Source organism: Trichechus manatus, unplaced genomic scaffold (assembly GCF_000243295.1).
Source record: "Trichechus manatus latirostris isolate Lorelei unplaced genomic scaffold, TriManLat1.0 scaffold00178, whole genome shotgun sequence".
NCBI lineage: Eukaryota > Metazoa > Chordata > Mammalia > Sirenia > Trichechidae > Trichechus > Trichechus manatus.
In genome coordinates, this window is record NW_004444114.1 from 4,410,600 (window position 1) to 4,431,625 (window position 21,026).

Here is a 21,026-nt window from a genome sequence, read left to right on the forward strand (position 1 = left end):
TTTTTTTTTTTTTTTTTGTATTTGCATTGTGATGTTAGCAAAGAAGTTTTGTTTTTATTTTGTGGTTGTTGTTGAGAAAATACACAGCAAAACATACACTAATTGAACAGTTTCTACGTGTACAATTCAGAGATATTGATTACATTCTTCCCGTTGTGCAAACATTCTCACCTCCCTTTTATGAGTTGTTACTCCCTCATTAACATAAACTCACTGTCCCCTAAGGTTTCTATGTAATCGTTTCAGTTGCTGTTGTCACTTTGATTCCATATAGATAGTTCTTAAAAGAGCATAAAGCTCAAGGCAGACATTTTATACTAGTTTAGCTAAACTACTGTTTGGTTTTAAAAGACTTCAGAAGATATTTTTCGTTAAAAGTTTTAAGTAGTTTCGGGTTCATCCAGCTCCACGGCTCCAAAAAGTCTGAAGTCCATGAGAATCTGAAATTTTCTTCTGTATTTTCCCTCTTTTGATCAAGATTTTTCTATAGAATCTTTGATGAAAATGTTCAGGAATGGCAGGCACCATCTAGTTCTGGTCTCATGGTAAAGGAGGCAGTTGTTCAAGGAGGCAATTTGCCCCACACTACATTTCCTCCCCTTATTCCTGACTCTCCTTGCTCCCCTGTTGCTCCAGGTGAACAGCGACCAATTGTCATGCCTTCAATGGCTGCTTGTAAGCTTTTAAGACCCCAGACACTATGCAACAAACTAAGAGGCAGAACAGAAGCATTAAACACATTATTAGACCAATTACTTTGGTGACCCAATTATTTTCTGCTTTGATTTTTTGTTAATACCAAGTGTTTTCATTAATGGAAGCATGCTGAATCACAGAGGGTGTCTGAATTCTTGGTAGGTAGCATGGATTTTTTTTTCTTGCCCCCTCCTACAAGCCTATTCTGTTTAATGGTACATATGAAATACCACTAATTATACTTCACAGTTTCCACTGTAGTCATTTGGTACATATGCATAACAAATAAAAATTTTCAAAATTTCTGCTTTTCCTACCAAAAATTCAGACACTTCACACAATGTTGTTGTTAGGTGCGCTGAGTCGATTCCGAATCATAGTGACCTTATGTACAACAGAATGAAACACCGCCGGGTCCTGTGCCATCTTCACAATTGTTATGCTCGCGCGTGTTGTTGCAGCCACTATGTCAATCCATCTCATTGAGGGTCTTCCTCTTTTTCGCTGACCCTCTACTTTATCAACCATGATGTCCTTCTCCTGATAACATGTCCAAAGTAAATGAGACAAAATCTCACCATCCGGGTTCTAAGGAACATTCTGGCTATACTTCTTCCAAGACAGATTGGTTACTTCTTCTGGCAGTCCACAGTATATTCAATATTCTTTGCCAACACTATCATTCAAAGGCATCAATTCTTCTTCAGTTTTCCCTATTCATTGTCCAGGTTTGCATGCATATGAGGTGACTGAAAACACCATGACTTAGGTCAGACACACCTTAGTCCTCAAAGTGACAACTTTGCTTTTTAACACTTTAAAGAGGTTTTTTGCACCAGATTTGCCCAATGCAGTGCGTCGTTTGATGTCTAGACTGCTGCTTCCATGGGTGTTGATTGTGGATCCAAGTAAAGTGAAATCATTGACAACTTCAATATTTTCTCCGTTTATTATGATTTTCCTTATTGGTCCACTTGTGAGGATTTTTGTTTTCTTTATGTTCAGGTGTAATCCATATTGAAGGCTGTAGTCTTTGATCTTCATCAGTAAATGCTCCAAGTCCTCTTCACTTTCAGCAAGCAAGGCTGTGTTCTCTGCATATCACAGGTTGTTAATAAGTCTTCCTCCAATCCTGATGCTGCATTCTTCTTCATATAATCCATCTTCTTGGATTATTTGCTCAGCATACAGACTGAATATTAACTGAGATGTTCTGTGAAACCATGACCCTAAACCTCCAAATCAAGGAACCAAATCAAGTGAGGTTTTTGGTTGTATATAAGCAATCTCAGCAGCAACTCTCTTTTTTGGCATTGAAAATATATCTATCACACAACTTCTGCCAATTGAACTTTTTACAAGTGTACAACTTATTGACATCAATTACTAATACACTAATAAACTTTGGCCTCTATATATTTGCCTTTTCTTCTCTTTTTATATAAGTGAGGTCATACAATATTTGTCCTTTTGTGATTGACTTATTTCACTCAGCATAATGTCTTCCAGCTCCATCCATATTATAATGTGTATCAATACTTAGTTTCTTCCACAGGCTGAGTAGTAGTCCACTGTATGTATGGGTCACATTTTATTTAACCATTCATCTGCTGATGGGTATTTAGGTTGTTTCCACCTTTTGGCTATTGTGAATAGTTCTGCAATGAACATTGGTGTACAAGTCTCTGAAGTCTCTGCTTTCAAGTCTTTTGGGTATACACCTAGGAGTGGAATTCCTGGGTCATATGGTAGTTCTATTTCTAGTTTTTTGAAGAACTGAAACACTGTTTTCCACAACAGCTGTACCACTTTGCATTCCCACTAGCAATGGCTAAGGGTTGCAATTTCCCCATATCCTTGCAAACATCTGTTAGTTCCTTTTGTTTTTCCATCTTAGCTATCCTCCAAAAAAAAGAAAACAAACCCATTGCCATCGATTCTGACTCACAGGGACCCTATAGGACAGAGTAGAACTGCCCCATAGGGTTTCTAAGGAGAGGCTGGTGGATTCAAACTGCTGATCTTTTGGTTAGCAGCTCTGTCTCTTAATCACTTCACCACCAGGGTGTGATTTTGATTTTCATCTCCCTGATGGCTGATGATGTTCAGCATCTTTTCATGTGTTTGGTGGCCATTTGAATGTCCTCTTTGGTGAAATGTCTATCAAGTCCTTTGTCTATTTTATGAATGAGCTGTCTTTCTGTTGTTAAGCTGTTGAAATTTTGTATATATTTTGATCAGATTCTGATGGGATATATGGTTTCTGAAGATATTCTCCCAGACGGTAGATTGTCTTTTCACTTTTTTGGTAAAGTCTTTTGATGAATAAAAATTTCTAATTTTTATGTGGTCCTATTTATTTATTTTGTCGTTTGTTGTTTGTGTTTTGTTATTAGATACTCCATTGTTAAAATCTGGGCTTTGCCTCTGCAATTTCTTCTAGGAATTTTATGGTTTAGTTTTCACATATAGGTCTTTAATCCATTTTGAATTTGTTTTTGTGTATGGTGTGAGGCATGGATTCTGTTTCATTGTTTTGCATTTGGAAATTCAGTTTTTGCAACACTATTTAATGAAGAGACTCTTCTTCCCCATTAAATGGACTTAACACCCTTGTCAAAATCAGTTGACCAAAGATGTGTGGATTTATTTCGGTGCTCTCAATTCTATTCCATTTGTCTATGTGTCTGTTGTTATACCAGTACCAGGCTGTTTTGATTACTGTAGCTGTAAAATACGTTTTAAAATCACAAGTGTGAATCTTCCAACTTTGTTCTTCTCTTTCAACACTGCTTTAGTTATTTGGGGCCTCTTGCCATTCCACATAAAGTTGAGGATTTTTTTTTTTTTTTTTTCTGTTTCTGTAAAGAAGGCTGTTGGAATTTTGATTGGGATTGCCTTGAAACTATAGATTCCTTTAGGTAGTATTAGCATCTTAACAATATTAAGTCTTCCAACCCAATAGCACGATACATCTTTCCATTTATTTAAGTCTTCTTTATTCTCTTTCAGCAGGGTTTTATAATTTTCATTGTATAAGCCCTTCACATCTCTGGTTAGATTTACTCCTAGATCTTTTATTCTCTTAGAAGTTATTGTAAATAGAATTTTCTCCCTAATTTCCCTTCCAGATTTCTCATGGCTAGTGTATAGAAACCCAACTGATTTTTGTTTTTTGACCTTGTACCCTGAAACATTGCTGAATTCCTATATTAGCTCTAGAAGGTTTCTTGCAGACTCTGGGATTTTCTATATATAGGATCATATCATCCATGAATAGAGATAATTTTACTTCTTCTTTTCCAATCTCTATACGTTTTATTTCTTTTTCTTCTTTTCTTGCTCTAGCTAGTACTTCTAATACAATATTGAATAGAAGTGGTGAGAGTGGGCATTCTTGCCTTGTTCCTGATTTCAAGGGAAAAGCTCTCAGTCTTTCTCCATTAAGCATAATGTTGGCTGTTGGCTTTTCACATATGCCCTGAATCATATTGAGGAATTCTCCTTCTATTCCAATCTTACTTATTTTTCATCAGGAAAGGGTGTTGGGTTTTATCAAATGCTTTTTATGCACCCATAGAGATGATCAAGTGTTTTTCTTCCCTTGTTCTAATATTGTGGTGTATTGCATTGATTAATTTTCTAATGCTGAAACATCCTTGCATTCTTGGAAGAAAGCCCAGTTAGTCATGGTGTACAACTCTTTCAATATGTTGCTGAATGCTGTTTGCTAGTAATTCGTTGAGGATTTTTGAATCTATATTCACAAGAGATATTGGCCTGTAGTTTTCTTTTTTTGTATTATCTTTGTCTGGTTTTGTTATCAGGGTTATGTTTGCTTCATAGAATGAATTAGGAAATAGTCCTTCTTTCTCTATCTTTTGGAAGAGTTTAAACAATATTGGTGTCAATTCTCTACATGTTCGGTAGAATTCCCCAGTAAAGACATCTGGCCCAGGACCTTTTTTTGTTGGGAGATTTTTGATCACTGATTCGATCTCTTCACTTGTTATGGGTCTGTTGAGACTTTCTATTTCCTCTTGGGTTAGTTTGGGTAGGTTGTGTGCTTCTAAGAATTCGTCAGTTTCATCTCTGTTATCCAGTTGGTTGTCATACAGTTGTTCATAATATTCTATTTCTATCGGGTCAGTTGTAATATCCCCTCTTTCAATTCTTAATTTGGTTATTTGCATCTTTTCTTTTTTTGTCAGTCTAACTAAAGGTTTGTCAATTTTCTTGATCTTTTCAAAACAACAACTTCTGGTTTTATTGATTCTCTCTACTGTTTTTCTGTTTTTGAATTTATTTATTTCTGCTTTCATCTTTGTCATTGCCTTTCTTCTAGTAGGTTTAGGCTTCATTTGCTCTTCTCTTTCTACTTCCTGGTGTTGTCAAGTTAGGCTGTTGATTTGTGGTCTTTCTTCTTTTCTCATGTATGCATTTATTGCTATAAGTTTCCCTCTGAGTCCCGCCTTTGCTGCATCCCCTAAGTTTTGGTATGTTGTGCTTTCATTTTCATTTGACTCTAGGAAATTTGTGATTTTTCTTTTGATTTCTTCCTTGGCTCACTGGTAGTTCAATAGTGTGTTGTTTAATTTCCATATGTTTGTGTATTTTCCAGAGGGTTTTTTTTTTTTTTCCTGTTATTGATTTCTAGCTTCACTCCATTGTGGTCAGAGAAAATACTCTGTATGATTTCAATCTTTTTAAATTTATCAAGACTTGTTTTGTGACCTAAAATGTGGTCTATCCTGGAGAATGATCCATTTGCACTGGAGTAGAATACATGCTATGTTGTTACGGGGTGGAATGTTCTATATATGTCTGTTAAGTCTAGCTGGTTTATAGTGTCATTCAGGCCCTCTGTTTCCCTGCTGATCTTCTTTCTAGATGTTTTGTCCAATATTGAAAGTGGTGTGTTAAAGTCTCCAACTATTACTGTACTCCCTTCAATTCTATCCATTTTTCCTTTCTATGGTTAGATGCGTCAATGTTGGCTGCATATACATTTATAATCGTTAATTCTTCTTGATTAATTGACCCGTTTATCACTACATAATGTCCATCTTTATCTCTTCTGACAGATTTTGTCTTAAAGTCTACTTTGTCTGCTATTAATATTGCCACCTCAGCTCTCTTTTGGTTATTATTTGCGTGGGATTTTTTTTCCATCCTTTAACCTTCAACCTATTTGTGTCCATAGGTCTAAGGTGTGTCTCTTGTGAACAGCATATAGTTGGATCATGTTTTTTTAATCCATTCTGCCAATCTTTGCCTTTTTATTAGAGCATATAGTCCATTTACATTAACTGTAATTAACAATAAGAAGTGACTTACTTCTGTGCCATTTTATTATTTGTTTTTTGTGTGTTTTAAGCCTTCTTTGTCTTTGTCCTTTACTACTGCTTTCTTTTGTGTTTTGTTGGTTTATTGTAGTGAGCCATTGTGGTTTCCTTTCCCTTTCCTTTTTTGTACATTTTTAAATATATTTTCTTAGCAGTTACCATTAATATTACATTTAGCAGCTGGTATTTATAACATTCTAGGGTAAGTTGGTGCCAACTTAACTTCAATACATACAAGAAATGCTGTAACTATACCATTCTTCCTGTCTCCCTCCCCCATTTTGTTGTTGTTATCACTAATTACGTCTTTATACTTTATGTGCCCTGGAACATGATTTTATTCCTGCTTTTTATACATTTGTCATTAAAAATTATCAAGTATGAATACCTTATTAGTAGCCCTTATACTTGTCCACACAATTCCCTTTATTAAGGATCTTTCCTTCTATGTATGTCTTTGAATTACTTTCTATTGTCTTTTCCCTACCATCTACAGAACTCCCATTAGTATTTTTTGTAGGGCTGGTCTGCTGGATCTGTATTCTCTTAGCTTCTGTTTGTCTGGGAATATTTTAATTTTACTCTCATTCTTGAAGGACTGTTTCGCTGGATATAGTATTCTTGGTTGACAGTTTTTTTTTTCCCCTCAGCACTTTAAATATTTCATTCCATTGCCTACTGGCCTCCAGTGTTTCTGAGAAGAAATCAGCACTTAATCTTAATTAGGGATCCTCTGCATGTGACTATTTGCTTTTCTCTCACTGCTTTCAGGATTCTTTCTTTATTTTTACCTTTTGAGAGCCTAAGTATGATGTGTCATGGTGTAGCTCTCTTTGGGTTTACCCTGCTTGGCATTCTTTGAGCTTCTTGGATTTGTAGGTTCATGTCCTTCGTTATTTTGGGAAAGTTTCTGTCATTATATCTTCAAATATTCTTTATGTCCCTTTCTCTCTCTCATCCCCTTCTGGAACTCCCATGATGCATATGTTAGGTCTCTTTTTGTTGTCCCATAATTCTATTAAACTGTGCTCTGCCTTCTTGAGCCTCCATTCTTGTTGCTCTTCATTCTCTGTAATTTTAACAATCTTATCCTCTAATTCTCTGATTATTTTTTCTGTCTGATTAAGTCTATTGATATGTCCTATTGTGTTTCTCATTTCAGTTATTGTCCCTTTCAGTTGCAATATCTTTTTTTAGATCCTCATTTTGTTCTTGCATTGTTTTCCTTCTTTCTTTGCGATTTTTGTCTATGTTTTCCCTTAACTCTCATATGAGTTTAATGTTGTTGTATTATATTCTTTCTTTTTTTTTTCATTATTTGGTTATCCCTAGATATGCTTTCACTCCCTCTGTCATGTTCATTTGGATGAGCCATTGTTTCTCTGTTCTTTGCATGTCTTGTGATTTTCTGTTGGGGCATTGGAATTTTTGAGGATGTTAACTGTGTTAATTCTCCCCAGTATTTGGTGTTTTTGCCTGCAGCACGTTCTGCAAAAAATCTTGGTTGGGCTAAGCCTTTGGCCTTTACTTATCATTTCCTCCCTCTCTCTGTGATACCTCCTTTTCCTCCCTGGTTTAATTAGGATCCAAAAGTTCCAGATCTCGGTTTTCAACTTTCAGTGTCTCCCAAACTCACCCGAGAACAGGCAATCTGTCCACCAGCAGGCATCATCACTCAGGCACAATATCATACACTAATCAATCTGTCCACAAGGAGGTGCATCCCCCTCTCACTGGTTGTTACTTCCTTTCTCTGTTTCTGCAACCACATTTTCAGTTGGAAAACCCACACCCAGCGAGTCCCTTCTGGGCTGAGTGTTGCCCTTTGTTTTTGCCGGAGGCTTCCTTCCCTGCTCTGTGGGGGCTGCCTGTATCTGAGTTGGCATTCAGGGGAAGTACAGGCAGACTTTCCTGCATTTCAGGAGGAGGATGGGCTGATACTCCCCAGAAGGACATCCAAAAGATCTGTCTTGTTGGTTTCAGAGCCCTGGTGGCCATGTGGTAGTAGGGGGAGCAGTCTCCACTAAGGTGACCCTCCTCCTGGCTCCACTGTAGAGAACCTTCTGTAGGAGTTTGTAGTTTGTATTAGTACAGCATCTGAGATTTACTGTGGGGGAGGGGTTGTCAGGCTCTGAAGGGACTCCCAGGGAGGTCTGCCTTGTTGCTATCAGATCCCACTCCGCTGTATGTTGGCTTTGGGTGTGGCCTCCACTCAAGATGCCTGCTTCCTAGCACACAGCAGCCTTAGTCAGCAGTCTTCAGTACCAACCAGAGAGGCAAGCAGACAGACCCAAACTGTCCCCCAGGGTAGTCTGTCCTGAGCTATGAGGTGAACAGGAAGACAGTGCTGACCATGGGAGCAAATTCCACTCGATGTGCCTTCTGTGGCATTTTGCAACAGCCTGGCAATCAATAATTACCAGGTGGGGAAGCAGGAGTCAGGCTCCAGTCAGATTCCCATCCCTAGCAGGTCTGTCTTGTTGTTATCAGAGCCCCTGTCCCGACTCAGTAGATTGCTGGCTGTGACTGCAGCCTCCATTCCAGATGCCTGCTTCCTAGCGCACAGCAGCCTCCATCAGTAGTACTCAACACTAACCAGAAGTGGGAGCAGACTAACCCAAACTGACCCCTAGGGAAGTTTACAATTTATTGAAATATTAACATTTAGTGTACTAACCTGATTGTCAGAATCTTTTCTACTCCTTTTTGGAAATTGGAACACTATGCCAGTCTCTTTGGACCCCTGGTGGTATAGTTAAGAGCTCAGCTGCTAGCCAAAAAATCAGCAGTTGAAATCCACCAACCACTCCTTGGAAACCCTATGAGGCAGTTCTACTCTGTCCTATAGGGTCACTATGAGTCATAATCGACTTGACAGCACCCAACAACAACAACAACAACGTACCAGTCTCTTTTACTTGGGTCCTCTTCTGTCGCCAATATTTCTCAATTGTAATATTGTGATCACATCTGCTGGTTTATTTACTGCTTGAGTAATAATTTATCAGGTCTCAACTCAAATCAAGAAAGCATCTCCAAAACCCTGTTCCTTCTAACCAGTGGTTTCTTTCCTTCTAATGACTTTTACTCTAAGATTTCCAAATTGAAGACAACTTTTCTTAGATGGAGGAAACTGAAGGAAAGATTAGAATGTGTGTCTCCATTAACAACCAAACTAACATTAGTTTCACCAAGCAGTAAATGTCACACTTCCTTCTTGCTTCATATAGTGCTAAAAGTTGCTTTCTAGCTAAAAGTTTTTCTTCAACATTTATTTCTCAGCTTCAGCTAATTCCTGGTTTTTAGTCTTTCTGGCACTAATTTAAAGATTTGTGAAACTTTTGTTGTTGTTGTTCTTCCTAAATTTTACATCCCTTTCTATTCATACTAAAATACTGTAATAGCCCACAGAAGTCTTTAAATGGGCCCACTGTAACCTCGTCTTCTCTCCTTTTCTTGATTATTTTGATTGTATAAGTTGGATTTCTATTTTTAGAGCCCACTTGAGTCATATTTGTATCACTTTATTTTTTTCTGAATTCATTTTATTACACTCTTCTGAATTCTAAGACATAAGTCTGTCTGTGATTGTAATTATCTGAAATGTTTTTAGGAATCCCAAGTTCAGTAGGTTATTTTCTCCTAGGGAAGCTCCCTTCTCCCAAATTATCATACAATGGTGCCTTGCTGACCAGAATTTAATTCAAAGTAGCTTTTTACCTTGTTGCTTTCTCTAATTTCAATGAGATAAATTTTCACCAAGACAAGCCTATATATCAAAAGCTCTGCTTTTAATGGAACATTTTAAATTCAAGAGTTCTGACTTGAGACTCTTAATTATATTAATATTTAAATATAAAATTTTCTGTCAGTTTTTCTTTCATATATTAAATATTTAGTCAAATTCTATCACACTAAAGAGGATAGTTAAAATGTAATAAACCTTCAAAGATAAAGTAAGTGTCCTGTTTTCTTCCATCCATGGTTTGAGGGGAGTGGGAAGAAGATCTAGGTAGGAGAAGCTGCCTGGTAAATACAAGTGGTTTGTTACAATGTTAATAAGTATGAAAAAGTGGTTGACTAAATGAGAATTCATTAAAAAAAAAAAAAAATCCAGAGCTCACTTAGCATGGAGAGGTTGTGAAGTTATCTTTCTAAAGCAGAATAAGTTTTACAAAATTACCTTATTTATCTAGTACTATTGGGGGAAAAATCAGTCTACCTAGTGTCATATTTCCAAACTGTTTAAACTGAACATCTCTAAGTACTCAAATTTTTTCCATATTAAACATTTTGAAAGAATACATATATGGTTTCCTGATTCTGAATTTGACCACGATTTTAATCTTTGCTGATTTTATCTCAGAGTTATTCTTTAAATATTAATTAACATACTTGTTGTATGTTGCAATGATATCCTTAAGAACTGTTTTATTACACAGGGTTGTTTTCACAGGAAATACTGATAGGATATTTGAGTTATTGTATTTGATTGATTGATTTCTTTCTGGCTCTTGTCTTGTTAGAGAATGCGCCTTTTGGCTCCCAGCTGTTACCCATGTGACTGCCTTTTGAAACAGTCACTTCAAATTGACATCTTGAGTCCCCCAGTTCAAACAGAAATAATAACAATTTAAAAATTTGACAGAGTTTTCTTAGGAGAAATAAATAGGCTCTAAGTGGGTATTTAAAGGGCATTCTTATGAGTAAGCTGCAGGAACTTGGAATTCTCTATTTTGCTGCTCAGAGATTTTATTTGTTTACTTCCAAATTCTTTGTTGGATTCTGAACAACAAATGTTTCTTCTATAACCCATTTAAGAGAGGTAAGACTATATAACAATACAGCATTTTTGCATTTCTAAAGATTTTGGGTTTTTTTGGTGAAGCTTTGACACTATGGACTAATTTTAAAGAAAAAAAATTTAAAAACAACAAAATACTAAGTCATTTTTATGCCAGAGAAGTTGAGCAAATTTATTAGCTTATTAATGTGGAGTCTGGCATTAAAGGAAATCAATCACAAATTTTACCATGAGAAATGCTACAGATCAACTTTCTTAGAAGGTAATGACCTTTATTTATTATATTTTTATTAATCCAGTAGATATTTTTCTATAATGAGGTCATGAGGCTCAAAGACACAGACTCTTACTGCTCTTTCTTGATCAGACTTATTAAATTGCTGGTGGAGAAAAATAATAAATGCCACCATGTGTAATTCTGAAGCCAAAGCAACTCAAAAAAGCTCTCCCTTCAAATTCTCGTCAATAGAGCACCCTGGAAGAAAAACCCCAGCATGTAGGACATACCTCCATATTCTGAGCAAATGGATCCTTTGGATCACACAAGGTTGAAGATATTCGATGGTTGCCACGAAAACATCGCTGACTTATATTCTGTGGGACTGGAAATGTCTGCCGAATAATCGTTAATCTTCCAATTGACCTTCTTACAAGTTCCTGTATGTCCATATCGTTTATTTCCTATAAGATAAAAAAAAGGAAGAATTAGAAATGTTTTAATACAGTCACAGAAACACAAGTTCATTAATTAGTTACTATCTGGAAATGCTAAGGGATTCTGTTACAGTAATATGCTGATTTTTATGCTTAGCATATATGAAAATGATAACACATTATCATTAAAATGATCAACTCATTTGTAGTTGCTCTGTTTTAAATTGTATACATTAAGGTCTAAATATTTCAAAACAGAGGCACCGTGTCACATACACTTTTATTAAAATTAAGGTTATAATTTATTATGTTGTACACTTTAGAAAAATATATGTGTGTGATCAAAACATTGACAAAGGCCAGAATAAAAATTGATTATTATGGTTTATTAATCATTAATAAACGAGTTGCAGTTTTGAAAGATACTATTGGCAAAATATTGACTGATGCAGGAAATATCAAAAGAAGATGGAAGGAATACACAGTCACTGTAGCAAAAAGAAATGGTCAATGTTCAACCATTTCAGGAGGTAGCACATGATCAAGAACCTGTGGTATGATGGAAGAAATCCAAGCTGCACTGAAAGCACTGGCAAAATACGAGGTTCCAGGAATGGACGTAATACCAATTGAGATGTTTCAACAAACAGATGCAATGCTGGAAGCACTCACTTACCCATGCCAAGAAATTTGGAAGACAGCTACCTGGCTAACCGACTGGAAGAGATCCATATTTGTGCCCATTCCAAAGAAAGGGGATACAACAGAATGCGGAAACTATTGAAAAATATCATTAATATATCACACACAAGTAAAATTTTGCTGAAGATAATTGAAAAATGGTTGCAGCAGTACATCAACAAGGAACTACCAGAAATTCAAGCCAGATTCAGAAGAGGATGTGGAATAAGGGATATCATTGCTGATGTCAGATGGATCTTGGTTGAAAGCAGAGAATACCAGAAAGATGTTTACTTGTGCTTTATTGACTATGCAAAAGCATTCAACTGTGTGGATCATAACAAATTATGAAGCACATTGTGAAGAATAGGAATTCAGAACGCTTAACTGTGCTCATGAGAAACCTGTACATAGACCAAGAGGCAGTTGTTTGAACAGGACAAGGAGCTGCTGTGTGGTTTAAAATCAGGAAAGGTGTGTGTCAGGGTTGTCTTTTTATCATACATATTCAAGCTGTATGCTGAGTGAATAATCCAAAAAGCTGGACTATATGAAGAAGAACACGGCATCAGGATTGGAGGAAGACTCATTAACAACCTGTGACACGTGGATGACACAACCTTGATTGCTGAAAGTGAAGAGGACTTGAAGCACTTACTGATGAAGATCACAGACCACAGCCTTCAGTATGGATTACACCTCAATAAAAAGAAAACAAAAATCCTCACAAGTGGACCAATAAGGAATATCATGATAAATGGAGAAAATACTGAAGTTGTCAAGGATTTCATTTTATTTAGATCCACAATCAACACCCATGGAAGCAGCAGTCAAGAAATCAAAGGATTTATTGCATTGGGCAAATCTGCTGCAAAAAACCTCTTTAAAGTGTTAAAAAGCAGATGGCACTTTGAGGACTAAGATGTACCTGACCCAAGCCATAATATTTTTCAGTCACCTCATATGCATGTGAAAGCTGGACAGTTGAATAAGGAAGATCAAACAAGAATCGATGCCTTTGAATTATGGTTTTGGCAAAGAATATTGAATATAGCATGGACTGCCAGAAGAAGGAACAAATTTGAATGCTCCTTAGAAGCAAGGATGGTGAGACATCTCATATACTTCGGACATGTTAGCAGGAGGGACCAGCCCCTGGAAAAGGACATCATGCTTGGTAAAGTAGAGGGTCAGTGAAAGAGAGGAAGACTCTTAATGACGTGGATTGACACAGTGGCTGCAACAATGGACTCAAACATAGCAACAACTGTGTGGATGACATGGGGTCTGGTAGTGTTTCGTTCATGTTTTACATAGGGTCGCTATGAGTCAGAACTAACTTTAGGACACCTAACAACAACCACATCAATGGATTTTAAGGTATTTTGCGTGCCTAGGAAGAGAGTCACAATGTAATAGTAAAATATACTGTTCACAGCAATGAATAATGAGGATCTTAAATTAGGCAGATACAGGGAACAAGAGGACATATTAATTATTTTTAAGGCTTTTCCTAATTATTTCTTAGAACTACTGGTGCTAACTCATACATTACTCTTTGCGAAGAACAGACTAAGCCCAGCGCTCACGAACTGTTGAATGAATATATGAGTGGGTGTATAATTGTGGTAGTATAGAGATGAAACATTCTGTTGGATAAAGCAGTCTGAACCAAGGTGAAGGAACATGGTGACTCATGCTAAATGAATTCTATTTTACATATCAGTGTTTGCCAGACTCAAAAAATGTAATTTCTACTTCCTTCTCCCTCCACCTTCCAACTCCAGATTTAAATTTTAAGATGACTGAATCATGGATGTAGAAGTAATAAAAATGAAATAATATTTTTATACCATACACCTGTTCTAATAGGCATTAGTCAAAGTAGAAGTGATCAGAGTAAATTTTGGTTTTAAGGCAGTCTTTACTAAAGCAGTTTGTGTTTAATAGTGTCCATCTTAAACCAATGAAGCCTTTTCAATTAACATATTATTGGTTTGAATAGGTTCTTATGGCAACAGAAATAAAAGATTTGACACAAGATAAATTTTGGACTGCAGTGTGCATTTCTCACTTTTGTTTCAAAGAATTACTACAGAATAATGAAGAAAAAAATACAACTTACAGGTGTAAGTTTTCTTCTTTTCCTTACTAATCACATATTATCCTTCCTGGTAGACTATAATAGCTTTAAAATTCACCCTTTATTTATGATCTTTATGAAATATAGATTTTCTGAAAATAAAATAACACCTGCCATCAGCTGTAACCAGTGCAAAATCTTGAATTTCTGGTTGATTAATCCTTAATGTACCATAAAAAAATGTTTTTTTCTCAGTTTAAAATGCATCTTTTTCCTTTAATCTGTGTCATTTCACTGGCCACCCAAACTCTGTCTGGCAAAATGCAGATTACTTTTTAATTTTCTGTCATCTACTCACAAAGCAGAATTAAACAGGGTCCTGTCAACTCCACTTTAAGTTCTAATTATAACTAAAAATACTTTAAAGAAAATTAATACTGCTATTCTACTTTTCTCACAATATGAACTAAACTGTGTTATATATGTGTGCTTTTGTTTCTTTAGCAATACTAAAATTTAACAAAATTTTATCAAATAGCACTACCTCTATCTAGTTTACCAATGATAAACAACAAATTAGCACATTAGTTTTTATCTTTATTATGTGCTGACTACATGTTAGGCAAAATACTATTTCATCTACTATCTCATTTTCTGTTAAAACTGACACTGAATCAGATGTTGTTATTCTCCTTTATAAATTAAAAAAAAAGGCAACTATAAGCTCTTTGCTCTAAAACTCATGCATTCGATTTATAAGTATCATCAAATGAGACACTCTCTGAAGTAATTTTACAAGAAATCCATATTTTCTAACAAGAATTACTTAGATAATATCATGACTGATAGAACTATAAAGATATATTATTTCAGCAGTTAACAGGAATGATTATCAGTCAGGAGCCAAAGCTTTCAAAATGATTGTTTTCAAACCCCCACACAGGGATGGTTACCTTTGACAGGTTCCAAAAGCTGAAGTTCTCAGGTGCTGAAGGGACTAAAGTATATCTGAAGAAATGTCAATTTGAATTGAATATATTTTGCCTATTATTATTTGGGAAAAGGAAAAGAAAGTAATTTTCTGGGAGGAAAGAATCTGCCATTCTGAATGAAACTAACAGTCTGTCTCAAAAAATTCACTTGCAATTTTAGTTTTGACATCTGATCTTAAAAACAGTTTGATAGTGATATGAAAACTTGATTAGGCAGCTATTTTATATTTAGCAGACTTCACCTTTGCATTTCAAAAGCTGCATTTCAAGAGTGGCAGATGCTATGTTACTTAAGCAATAAAGCAAAGTGAATCCTTAATCTATAAAGAGATTTTTTAAATGAAAAATAGCAATAAATAAACTTCATTAAAATATGAAACTATCGTGTAATCTATTAGGACCAATATTGTCCTAATGCTCTGAATTTTTAAAAATAATAAACTTTTAGCTGTTTTTTTAATAAGCATGAGAAGGATTAGTTTCCCAAACAAGCAATCAATTCCCCTACCATGGAGAAAAAAATAAACTAATCTATATATGGAAATATAAAAAATTGCTGAATTTTAAATAAAGAACATGAATCATAATATCATTTCTCTTTTGTATGCTTTACTTGACTGAATATATTTATAAAATAAAAATTAATACTGCAATGAAAAAATGAACAAATATATTTTAGTGTATCTGACTTTTTTCCATTTTACTGCTTTAGGAACAAAATGTAGTCTTTTTTCCAAAAAATAATTTACATGGATAATAAAAATATTAAGAATCAGATCAATATGTTCACGAAAATATCTGTACTCACTGTTCTTTGACAGCTTAATATCCTAACTTTGTAAGATTCAAGGAAGAGGAAAGCTAAAATATCTAGTGAGGATATGACTCCATCCAGAAACAGCCACTTCCCAGAACAAATCTTTCAGGAGAATGGAATCATTCTTGAATCCATGTAGTATATTAGCTTTAGCCTTAGATAAATAGGATTCTGGGGAAGGAAAGACTCTCAAATCCATTAGATCAGATACCAATCTACACTATATAGACAGACTATTTCAGAAAAGGGATTCCCTCCCTGCCTTTTATCTCTTAGTATCTAACAGAGTTCCTTGCTCATACTAGGTATTCAATAATTGCTTGAAAATTAATAAAATAAAACTAAATAATGAATGACAAGATTTCACCAAACCATTTTCTGAAGATAAATATCTGAAATTTTAAGTCTATACACTGGAATGCCTTAAAAACATTAAATAGACCTAAGAATGAAATTAAGCAGTCTACTATGCAGTGTAGTTTGAAGATATTCTATTTTTTTCCTTATAGGTTTAGACTTCATGCTTCAGCAAACATGAGTATTTGATGCTTCCATAAAGTTTAACATTAATATGAAATAATCACATAAACATTATGTTCAAATACTGAACAAAATCAACTGAAGGCTATAAGGCAGCAGGAAGAGAAGAACAGCAACTTTCTGCTTCACAGATTAGTAGAGAGTTGTTTAATTCATCACTAAGCTAGAAAAATATGAAAAAAATCCATGACACATAAAGCCTTTTCTTAAAATCTACAAACAAAAACAAAAACTTCCTCCTTAACTCGGCAGTGATTAACAACAGAGAATAATAAATTAAACTATTTAAATAAGAATTCAGTAAAATCTCATCAGTACACTAAAGGTCAAGATCAGGGGAATAAAAAAGTGTGTATAGCATTATGCTTCTTGAAGCTCTAAGCAGTGTACATCTTCTTGTCTGAGTTTCTAACTTTTGTCCAATTTACATAAAGTGATAGGCCATCTGCTTCAGGGCCCTGAAGGGATAACAATACTTATCTGGAGAGGCTGTTGTGAGTTGGATCCATTGATTTCAGGGAGAAAATAAATACCATTTCCAAGTACTAATGTAAGATTGATTGTACCATATGAGCTAGCACAGCCTCTCATTATTACAGCAAACTTAACGCAAACGAAAAAAAAATATATTGTTTTCAAGTTTCTACATCAATTTGTATCATGATGCACATGCCAACTTTGATTTATAGTCCCTTTCTAAAAAAAAAAAAAAAATTTGGTGCAATTAGATTAAACAAATGTTTGCAACCCACTGTAAAATTAGCAACAAAATAACAGCTACATAAACCAAACTAGACATGTTCTCCATGTTCAATCAAAATGGGTGTTTGCATGTTGGTTTTTTGTTTGCGTGTGTGTGTCTGTTGGGGGGGGGGGTACGTTTAGAGTTTGTTAGCTCCCTAGCAAATTTGAGAAATTAGTGTTTTTTTGTTTATGCAAACTAGGATAAATTAAGATTCATCCATTATTAATTGGTATGAACAAGCATGTAAACATTAAGGATGAAGTAAAGGTGGTGAAAGGCAGTTTTCTTGAGGCATAATTAAAGAAGAATAAGATGCTGAATGGAAGTACGTTGAAGAAAGAGTGCTCAACTCAGATATACTGGCTGATGATTTTTTTTCTTAGTGATGAAAATACAGAAAACATGTTCAGAGTTTTGAGCTGTTTTACATACAAATAATAAGCAATATAAATGGTGTGGGTTGTGAACACTGTACTTTTCAGAGGCTAGGTGGTGTTGACCTGCTCAAGAAATGGCACATCTGCCCAAGGACTAGCAAGGAGAGTTGTTGATAAAAAGTGTTAAGGGTTTCAGTAACGATAAAGAGGAATTTATAAGTAGTTATGACAGCTTATAGTGGAAAACCCAAGTGTTTTCCTTATTGTGGCCATTTACTGAGTTACTTACTGGTGAGACTAATTTATGTGTCTGTGTGTGTTTCATTTTGCAAAACAGTGGCATAAATTTTGAAACATTCATCTAAACACAGCATTTGTCTTCCTACTATTTTATAAAAATATAACAGTAAATTTAATGAAATGAGTCATAACAATTGTGGAAGATACGGTAAAATGTAAACTTTTATTATTCTTTCCATGGTACTCATCACCAATGAAATACATGTTAGTCTACTTTGTCAGACAACCTCTATATGATATGAAAGAGTGATTTTTTTCCCCAAGAAAAAAACTGACCCATAAGCAGTGAATAAATAATTACTGATTTTCTAGGTACCTCTACCTAGGTTCACACTTCGAAGATTCAGGTGTAATTTTAGCAGTTAAACTGGATATGAATGCAAACATATATATATATATATATATATATGTATATATAAAATTCAGGGATGTCTTCTGCAATCCCCCTAAAGAACATAAAGAATAGAAGGAAATGGCTATTTCCATTTCTTCACCATAAATATTAATTTGTTTTGATTATTCTATGTTACTAAAGAGGGAGGAAACTTTTTTTTTTCTTTCCTCTATTGATTTGAACAAGAAAATGACCAGCTTGTTCTCCATCAGGACATCTGTGTGGTCTATTCCCTATCAGAAGTTGAGTGCAAGATAAGGGAGTAGGATTCTCTATTTCAAAAGGCAATCTAGAAAATAATTAAATCAAAGACAAACATTAATGGGGTAAATGAAAATTTCAAAAACATTTTTAAAAAAATCTTTGAATTTTAGTCTCTCTGCAGGAAAAACAGAAGTGAGAACATCTAATTTGAAAAGATATCACAAAGGTTTGCTAAATTCCCTTCCCTTTTGCCCTTTCTTCTGTCCTGATGCTTGAGCAGTATAGTCCTTATAGTTAGAAAATTAAGAGGTATTAGAAAATTGGCAGGTATTAAAATTTCATTGAAAAGCAGATCCCACACATACACATTTCCTGTGGAGATCCCAGAAAAACACATCTTAATTTATCATGAAGAACAGAGTGACAAATCATATAGATCTAAAGTTTGGCTGACCAAAGACAGATTTGCAAGATGTTTCTAGTGTTTTTATGTTGAGCTAAAAATAACTATTCCATCAGTGAAGCATGTAGGTGAAATAACTTGAAACTGCTTTTCTGTTTAAGAAGAAGCAAATCATCTACCCTTGATGGACCCTATTCCTTCAGTACCTCATAGAAATAACTTATTTTTCTAGTAGTATGCAAAGAAATAATGCGTGTGAAAGTGGTCTGTGAACTTTCATGTGCTATGACCACTAGTGGAAAGGAATTTATTGAGAGTCATATGCCAGTCATTGTGCTAAGAACTTAAGATAATACCTCATTTAACTTTTATTACGAACCTGTAAATTAAATCTTATTATACTTATTGTACAAATGAGACAAATGGTACAGAGAGATTATATTATATATTGATGGTCACACACCTAACAATACAGCCGGGACTCAACCCATCTTGCTGGTTGCAAACCGGAATTTTTGGCCAAAATGCTATTTCATCCCTGAAATAAAACTTGTTTTGTTATTCAATAATTTCACATTTAGCGTCTATAGATAAATATTTCTTTATATATAAATAATAGATATGATTGAATACTAGGTCTTGTTGAAGACAAATTCAAGTGATCGTATTATTTGTATATGACAGATCTGCCCATCATCCTTTCTGAATGATTGGCAGGCAGTAATGGAATAACTATAAGGAGCCCTGGTGTTCAACGGTTAAGCACCTGGCTGCTAACCAAAAGGTTGGCAGTTCGAACCTACTAGCCACTCCCGGGAGAAAGATCTATTAATCTGCTTCCATAAATATTACAGCCAAGAAAACCCTATGAGGCAGTTCTACTCTGTCACATGTGGTCGCTATGAGTTGGAATTGACTTGATGGCACACAAAAACAATAATAATAACAGATAATTTATTTCACAGGGGCCTCGTGTTGTAATATGTTTTTAATTTTATGTATTGTCTTTGCAAAACAAAAAACTCACAAGGAATTTGACAAGTCAATCTATTTTAAAGCAGTCGTATTTCTTTATGAAAAGAAAAAAAATCTGTTTTCTGTTTATTCATTTTCATACTCAGAACTATTTAATCTGATCTCCTGTAAGGGCTGAGGAATAAAATTTCTAGAGATAATATTAAAATATAAATGGAACACAAGCACTCCATGGGGAAAAATTCATGTACTTACAAAGAAGAATTATACTTTTTATAAAGATGATCTCCCTAAGCAGGCAGTGTGAACCAACAGAAAAGGCTGAAAGATAGTGCGGAAAACCTTCTCCATTTACTTTATTCATAAAAATCCCTTTACATATATATATATATATATTTAAATTTCGTTCTATTTTAGTTTAACAGCATCCACTCAGTGGATGAAAGTTTACTTCATATTCTGTTTTCTCTTGGAAATTCAAGGCCATAGGAAAAGATGTCAATACATTTATGAAAACAGGAGTTATAGATGACAACATTTAGTTGGTTTTACCTCATTTATAATGATCCAGTGACAGTCAAAAGCAACCAAATTAGTCTCCACAACCTAGAAAACAAACCAGTCATCAGTCAGCATTAGTCATGAAAAATAAACCAAACTAAATGGATATACTTTACAAATAGCAAAGATGAATCACATGTTAGAAACCAAAACCAAACCAAACCCGTCGCCATCGAGCCAATTCAGACTCATAGTGACCCTATAGGACAAAGCAGAACTGCCCCAAAGGGTTTCCATGGAGCGACTGGTGGATCCAAACTGCCCACCTTTTGGTTAGCAGCCGAGCTCTTAACTACTGAGCCACGTGTTAGAAAGGCCCTTGTTATTCCGTTAAAGATAGAAAATCATTACCAATACGCTCTAGGAGCAATTCTGTTTTCATTTGATTTGCTAATTAAGTTTGAAAATATATTTTATTAAAAGCCTAGAAAAACATAGGTTACAAATAAAAAATA

At 35.0% G+C, this 21,026-nt stretch overlaps 1 protein-coding gene across 2 annotated transcripts in view; it reads right to left on the bottom strand.

Moving 5' to 3' along the window:
* The window catches only part of GRID2 (glutamate ionotropic receptor delta type subunit 2), a 1,665,223-nt gene that overhangs the window by 629,335 nt on the left and 1,014,862 nt on the right, over window positions 1-21,026 (bottom strand). For both annotated transcript variants that reach the window (XM_012558631.2, XM_004387023.3), the window contains 2 exons: window positions 20,563-20,616; window positions 11,353-11,526 (listed from right to left, as the gene is read on the bottom strand). In XM_012558631.2, the coding sequence (XP_012414085.1) occupies window positions 11,353-11,526; window positions 20,563-20,616 (228 nt within the window). The remainder of the gene's footprint in view (window positions 1-11,352; window positions 11,527-20,562; window positions 20,617-21,026) is intronic.